Source organism: Pseudochaenichthys georgianus, unplaced genomic scaffold (assembly GCF_902827115.2).
Source record: "Pseudochaenichthys georgianus unplaced genomic scaffold, fPseGeo1.2 scaffold_1427_arrow_ctg1, whole genome shotgun sequence".
NCBI lineage: Eukaryota > Metazoa > Chordata > Actinopteri > Perciformes > Channichthyidae > Pseudochaenichthys > Pseudochaenichthys georgianus.
The window spans coordinates 1-8,375 of NW_027262286.1; the positions used below are offsets into that span (position 1 = coordinate 1).

The 8,375-nt window shown below is 40.5% G+C and overlaps 1 protein-coding gene across 1 annotated transcript; it reads right to left on the minus strand.

Annotated features, from left to right (window-relative positions):
- Positions 1–2,800: 2,800 nt before the first annotated feature.
- ccndbp1 (cyclin D-type binding-protein 1) lies at positions 2,801–6,989 on the minus strand (the record flags this gene model as incomplete). Its single annotated transcript, XM_034077244.2, has 8 exons — positions 6,859–6,989; positions 6,141–6,200; positions 5,340–5,419; positions 4,816–4,897; positions 4,237–4,333; positions 3,752–3,825; positions 3,392–3,468; positions 2,801–3,051 (listed from the first exon to the last, which is right to left on the minus strand). Coding segments are annotated over exons 1-8 (809 nt in total), but the record flags the coding sequence as incomplete, so codon positions are not given.
- Between the last annotated feature and the right edge of the window lie 1,386 nt (positions 6,990–8,375).

The following is an 8,375-nucleotide window of genomic DNA, read 5'->3' on the forward strand; positions in this document are numbered from 1 at the left end:
GCTGTGTTTTTTTGTGAGGCATGGTGGTTGCCTAGTGAGAGTGCATCACTCTCGGCTTTCCAAGGTGAACACAAAGGTTAATGAAGAGCAAATGGAACAAACTGATGCTGACACAGAAGCAGGAAGTGAGCAAGGTATAAACAATGCAACTGGTAGTTTAGACAGTGAGCAAAATACAGGGAATGAACAACAATTGGGTGACAGGGAAGCCAATACAAGTGAAGCGATCGATCCTCCACACTTTGAGTAGCGTAACACAAAGTGAAATGGCGCAGAGGCCTAATGCCCACAATAATCCTGCCCTTCTGCAGGTGTGAGTTTAAAAACAGGACAGACTGTAACATATATGAACAGAGGTGACAATACTCTACTTAAAGCCAGAGTCTTAGGGAGATCAGGCAAGGCTACGGGGAAATATAAAACCTGGTATAACATGCAACATCTAGAGAATGATGGTAGTGATGGGCAAAAGGAATCCATTGATATCTCACAGGTTGATGATCTCAACATTGAAACAGAAGACAGAGAAGCTGATGTACTTGTAACTAAAGACATCTCATGTGATGCAGCTAAACAGGAAGAAATAAAGAACTGGCACAATAATAATGTATATGAGGAAGTTGAAGATGCAGGGCAGAAATGCATTTCCACCAGATGGGTTTGTAGTCTTAAGGACACTCCCAAGGGTATAGTGCCTAAAGCCCGACTGGTTGCCAGAGGTTTTGAAGAGCTGAATATTCAAGATTTACCGAAAGATTCCCCGACATGTGCCCCAGATTCACTCAGACTTATGTTATCAGTGATATGTCAAAACCAGTGGGAAGTCCATTCTATGGACATCACATCTGCATTCTTGCAAGGTATGGAGCTATCAGGGATATTTATATCCGCCCCCCTCTAGAGGCAGGATGTCAACATGTTGTATGGAAACTAAAGAAATGTGTATATGGTCTTGCAGATGCATCACTATATTGGTACAACAAAGTGAAGGAAATCATGCTGAGTACTGGTGGTAGAGTGTCACAGGTGGATCCGGCAGTCTTTACTGGTTGGATGAGCAATGTAAGGTCACTGGGGTGCTTGCGTGTCATGGAGATGATTTTCTTCGGGCAGGCTCATCAAACTTTGCATCCAATGTGATCCCCCAACTGCAGTCTGCTTTCAAGGTTGGGCGTGAGGAGCATGAACAGTTCTCCTCTGTAGGAAGGGATTTGGTAACTGTTAACGGTGAAGTTCAGGTACATCGAGAACCTGGAGCCTATTCCCATACAAGCAAGTCGGGCCACACGGAGAAATGAACCCCTCAGCGAACAGAGAGAGCAGTTAGCATCAAAGATAGGACAGATCCTACGGGTTGCTAAACAGACGAGACCTGATGTAACGTTTGATTCATGTTGTTTGGCTTCTCATATAAAAGGGGCAACAGTACAGTCTGTTCATGATGCTCATAAGATCATCCGTAAGCTAAAGTCTGAAAAGGTGACACTCAGATTTCAACATCGGGAAACAGTGATGCTTTGAACTTGATAGGTTTCAGTGATGCTTCATTTGGAAAGCTCCCAGACGGAGGCACACAGGGAGGCGCTTTTAGAACACCTATGGGAGAGAGAGGGAACGAGTGGTTCGCAGCACCCTGCAGGGGAAACTCTTGCCATGCCAGATGGGGCAGACAACACACTATTTTCTGAGCTCACTACTGGAACTGCTGGACTGAATGCACCCGCTGTGCTCTGTGTGCCTGATGACCACTCTCTGTTCGATGCGCTCAAGTCCACAACACAAGTCGCAGAGAAGAGACTCAGCTGGAAATCAGTAGCTTTAAGGAGCTCATCCAGAGCAAGAGGATCAAGCAGGGGCGTTGGTCAGACACACCATCTCAGCTCGCTGACGGCCTCACAGAGAAAGGAGCTTGGGCTCTAGTGCTCTTGAAAGCACTCGGCGAAGGACAATGGGATCTGGGTCAAAGTGTCTGTTGAAATGGAACACTGAAAACACCTTTGTTTATGTATTTGTTTCTTAAATGTTTCCCTAATTTATGTTGACTACTCAGGGAATTTAAACATTTTAGTTTTAAGTCACTGTATGATTGTTTTATGATTCATGCAATGTAAAGTTATTTTTGTTTTGTTTATTTCTTTAAAAAGATAGAATGAGATTGTTAACATGTAATCTCTTTGCGTCTATACTACAGGCCACACGGTAGTGTAGGGTGCCCCCTTGAGGCGGTGAAACGCGTGTGCAGTTAGTCTGTCGACCTGGAGCCTGAGGTCCACTGTGCGTTAGTGGCTCTGTATTGGTGTTATGCACGTTGATGGAATAAACCAAGTTAACAGAAGATAAACGTCGTGTTTATTTGTAGTAGACTAACAGCATTAACTTGACAGCCCTAATACAAACATAACAATTTAAGTTGATATAGCAATGAACTATAACATTAAAAAAATAAGAATTTCAAGTAAAAATGTGCGATAAAATAATGTAATTTAATTGAATAACGATCGGTCCTGACAAACCAGAAAACTACACTGTGTGTGTCCCACCGCACACACTGCATTATGGGAACTCAGACTGAGAAGTTCCCTCTGTGTGTGTGTGTGTGTGTGTGTGTGTGTGTGTGTGTGTGTGTGTGTGTGTGTGTGTGTGTGTGTGTGTGTGTGTGTGTGTGTGTGTGTGTGTGTGTGTGTGTGTGTGTGTGTGTGTGTGTGTGTGTGTGTGTGTGTGTGTGTGTGTGTGTGTGTGTGTGTGTGTGTGTGTGTGTGTGTGTGTGTGTGTGTGTGTGTGTGTGTGTGTGTGTTCCTACCCAGGACTGAGTTCCTTGGTGATATCGGCCAGGTCGTCGAGCTGAGCCACGTTTTGAGGCGTGGAGACGTCCCCGTGGGTTTTGACGGCAGACGTCAGTTTCCTCAGGCACGCCGCGGACGCCTTCATGAGGCCCTGACACGGACCAATCACACGGCGGTCCTTCTCCGACCAATAGGTGTCCTGGTTTCCTCGAGGCTCCTGGTCATCGTCCAGGACGTCACTGAAGGGGTCCTGAACCTCCGATAACGCCTGAGGGGGGAGGTGTTCAGGGTACTGGAGCAGTATACAGTTACAGTGAATGTAAATACTCATGTGAAGTCAGTCAAAATGTATTTGAGGTCTGTTGTATGGCTTTAAAGTGAAAGAAATACTCAGATCTTTTGATTTACATATTCAATTACTTGATTATTATTATTATTGATGCATGATGTTACTGTGATTCCTCTCCCACCTGCTCCTGTGTATTATAAAAGTGAAATTGACCTCATGCGCTGCGGGATCCCTAAACCTCTGCCTCTAGTGTGTGAGTGTGTGCGTGTGTGAGTGTGTGTGTGTGTGTGAGTGAGTGTGTGTGAGTGTGTGCGTGTACCTGTTCTATTTCCTCGATGGCATCTTTAACAACTCCAATCTGAGCGCACAGAACCACCAACAGAGCTGCCTTATTGTCTGCAGAATATAAAAACATTTCCATCACAAAGCTTGACATTGAAAAACTAGTTGTGATTCCCTGTAAATGATTCAACATAATGACAGTAGAAGCATGTCGACATACATGTTTTATGTAACTGTGGTGGAATTGAAATGCTGAGTTTTGCTAGACAAAACATGAAGACAATAACACTTGTATATTAAATTGAGTTGAACTTAAGAAAACTAATACAATGGTTTCAAATGGATCAAGTTAAAACTGTCTTTGGGCAAGTAGATTAATCCGGTTCAGACTGCTGACCTCGGGGCAGCTGGGTTAAGCTGTCGCAGGCAGACCAGACGCCTCCGGTTGAAGTTAACTGTTCATGAGACAGACTGAAGGAAGGGAGGGAGAGATTGGGAGGAATTTAAATGAAATGAAAAGAGGGATACAAAACAGAGAGGGAACACAGAGTAGCTGAAAACACAACTGTAATACTCCTGGACCAGTGTCTTCAACTTAGATCTGTTCTGCTCTTTATGATCTTAAATCAAAGTGCATTTAATGTGTGTGTTAGTATGCCAGCTAATTAACATAAATACACATGTGTATCATTTAACATTTACAATAGGAGGTTATTTTATACTAATTCAGTTCCATGACTAAAATAAGACATGTTGTAAGAGGTCTGTTAAGGACTAAGAACTGAACACATGTTTGCAATAATAATAAACTGCTGATTAAAATGTTAACGTTATGAACTTGTATGTAACTATGATATATGAAATGAATGTGTGTGTGTGTACCTCTGTAGTGGGGAGCTCAGTATGACCTCCACCAGCTGTGCGACTCCCTCCAACACATCCACGGTGGCGTCTCTCACCTGTCGTCGCAGACTCACACCTGAGGACACACACACACACACACACACACACACACACACACACACACACACACACACACACACACACACACACACACACACACACACACACACACACAACACACACACACACACACACACACACACACACACACACACACACACACACACACACACACACACACACACACACACACACACACACACACACACACACACACACACACACACACACACACACACACACACACACAGGATAGAATATTTAGATAAAAAAAAATTTAAATATATATTTATGGCAGTTTGTTTTTCCAACACAAGATGACACAGATAAATAAAGTGAGTATCAAAGCAGGTATACAAGAAGCTTCACGTCATCCAGTCTTTCATGTTAACTCTTAAATCAATCCCTATTCAAACCAGACTGGATGGAACATGATGACCTGAATGTAAGTAAACGATCATCAGCTGAACGGATTCCTGATGGTTCTGGTGGGTTTACCTTGGCTCTTGGGCAGCCAGTAATACACAGTGGACAGAGAGAGGACACTCTTCAGGATCCACTCTGACAACTTCTCTCCATCCTGCAGAGACAAAGGACAGGTCGACTTAGAGAGAGAGAAATGGAAAATGAATGTTGTAGCTCAGTCTGTAGAGACTTGGCTTGGGAACCGAGGGGTCGTTGGTTTAAGATCGGATTAAATATAGGTAGCTGGAGAGGTGCCAGTTTGCCTTCTGGGTACAGAATTTGAATGTGTGTGTACCTATGTGTGTAATTGTAAAACAACACTAATGTGAAAAAAAGAACTGCCTCTCCAGATGAACAAGGGTGATCTGAACCCTTAAGGTACTGCCCATTATATCCATAACTACAACTGTAGAGTGTTTTATTATTTCTTGATCTGTCATAAACATGGTGATGACGTTGGAGCTTCATTCAGTACCTCTAATCCAAGCTTTGACTGTAAAACAAAAAAAGGAAGAAAAAAAGACATTTGGTACAGCCCCACCCGAAAAGGATCTGACCTGTTGTGAAGGCAGCGGGGGTTTGGAGAATGCCACGCTGAGTTTAGTGGCTTCCTGCGACACCGCCTTCACCGCCTGGTCTGAGGACAGGAGACACAGTTACATCCCAACACACGAGTGGGCTGCATCCTCCTGACCATTACATTAATATTGGTAGGTAAATATTTGCCACACAATCCTGAAGTCAGAGCCATAATGAACTCAAAGTCTATATTAAGAGTAATAATATGTGTTTGATGGAATGGTAATCTTTCATTTAAATGGCACATTTCTATTTTGGTATTAATTGAAGTGACGAGCTGGGTTATGACAACCAATGAAACAGAACAGTTTTTTGACCGTGATCTAAGAGTACAAATGTGTATACAGTCCAAAATATATTTTGAGTTTGGTTTTTTACGGGTAATTTTCAGAGTTTTTTTTAAAGTTGAGATATGTTGTTAATAAAATACAATTTTATCTAAGACCTGTGGCTGCTTATTATTTTGGATTGTGTGTCGTCGTCCCTGCTCTATAGTGGCTTTATGGAAAGCTACAGCACTATACCTGTGTGTTGGCAACATCCCCTTATCTAAATACATAAATACAAAAAAGAATCACCAATGAGCCTGTCATCTAATATTAAACTCATGAAAACATTAGAAAACATTTTTTAAATATATGATACGTAACGGGTGATATCAGAAAAAGACGTCAAGGATAACAAAATGGGAAATGTTGCTATAGAGAGGGTCTTAATGGCAGCTGAACAGGGAGCCATCATATTATGGATGACGGTCATAATAATAAACCAAACTCAACTCAGAGTGTGCCAGAAGTTGGAGAGGTCAAACGCTCCATCGGACTCATTGGATTCTCCATCTGAGGAAGAAAATAGTAATAGTTTGGTACAAATCTTCCCTTTTCAAGATAAATTGGCACATTTAAGAAAAGAACAACTTTAAAATGTAAAGACTGATTTTGTTATTTACTTTTGAAGTCTTAAATGAATGAAAAATTTAAAAAATTAACTCTTAAAAGTATTACCCTTCGTGTGTTTTTCTATGCATACATTTTAATTTGTAAAGTACAGTTTCTAGACAAATGTAGTGAAGTAACAACACAATATTTCCCTCTGAAATGTAACCGAGTTGAAGTAGAAATTGGCATGAAAAAGAAAGACTTAAGTAAAGCACAAATACTTAAATTGGTACTTACTCCCCCAACTTAATTAACTGACAACTTGAATATTTATGAAAAGCTGCTACAAAGACTTAAGAAAATTGACAACTTGATAACAGTTAAGCATAAAAGCAAGAAGGCATACAACTGAATTTATAAAATGTTTAAAACATGTATCCATGCGGAGAAACCGAGCCCAGCATACATTATAATGTTTGCATGTAATGAAAAAAATAAGCGTTTATATGTATATTTAGAGCTCGGTTAGCACGTTTAGCTTGAGCATGCTAGCTATATTAGCTCTATCTAAAGGCCGTTATCTATGTCCGCTGCGTCATTTCTAAAGCGTCATATTTACCTCTGACTCGGTCTCTCATACACTGGATGGAGTTCAGTAGATTTCGTAAAGGCACAGACACATTTCCAACAGAATTATCAGCACTCATGTCATCAAAGTTTTTTTAACAGCGTGATACATGCGTGTTGTGGAACTACAGAAGAGCAGTATTTTGATCCAGGGACGATTCTAGATGAAGCACCGACACTGCAGTCTGAGAAAAACACGCTTTTGCGACACCTAGTGTTGAAACAGGAGTACAAACTACCTAAAATAGTGTGTTTTAACAAACCGTTTTAAATATGAGCAATATTAGAATATATTTTCCAAAGTAAGAAAAGTTGAACATTTTAAAACAAACAACTTTATTTTGGAAAAAGCTACTAGTAATTTGCCACATATTACATTTTTCAATAATTCCACTGTACAAATCTCTATAGGCTAAATGCTTATTTCCTGTCCTGGTAACCGTAATTTATCAATGATGCATTGTTAGATAATAAACATAAATAATATGTATTTTATTTTACTTTATATCAATACTATTTTATGAATCACCTTAAGCATATTCTTCTTCACTGGTCTTTAGTTCATTAAAAAAAATGTCTCTGTAATGTTTACAATAACTATCATTAGTTCATGGTAAATACATAGTAGAACAAACATACTTTTACAAACAAAATGATAATAAACAAAAGGTAAAATAAAAACAAAGATTTGAGTGGGTAGTTTAATGCTGCTCGAGCTGCTCTGAGTGAAATCTCAAAATGAAAGGCTCTAATTTGGCTGCTTGGTGAAAAAGAAAGCTCCGGACCCGATTCCCATCAGGCACAAAACCAGACTCGCTCCAAATAATCCAGCAGCAGGACTCAAGCTGCTCTGCCTCTCCTTCAGCTCGGGAACCAAAAATAAATTCTAAAGCTTGATGTATCCAGTGGCGACTGGTCATTAGGGGCAGCCCCACCTAGTGTCAGCAGAAAGTATTAAAATAATGATTACAACAAAATGCAAAAAAAAAATTAAAAAATATATAAAATATATTTTAAGATCATGTTTAATCATCTGATTCGTCTGTACATTGCTGTTTTAGTATGTGTTCTTCTAATTAGTGTCTACAGTGTGTGCCTATTGAGCTGTTTAGAGCCATGTGGGACAACACCTGATCCTGCCCCTCCCTCTGACTGTCTAAGTCAGGGGTCTCCAACCTTTCTTCATCTGAGAGCTACTTTGAAAAAATGAAAGTGGCCAAGAGCTACTTGCATCACATCGCTTACATTTATTCACATAGCGCTCATCAGTTTAATTAAGCTATACTTTTGTACACGTGTGAAATTGCAATACCTCAAGCTTATCACAAATCTTAACTTCACATCAAGGTCCAAGAAAACGAAAATGTCTCACATATTATTATGGCCCACATAGTGAGTACTTCACTGAGAATTCACATACATGTTCTTAATCACCACCTGACGAGCATCTTATGGCACTTATGGTCAAATAAGTGCATTCACTCTTTGTTACAGTCAGTGAGAGGACTG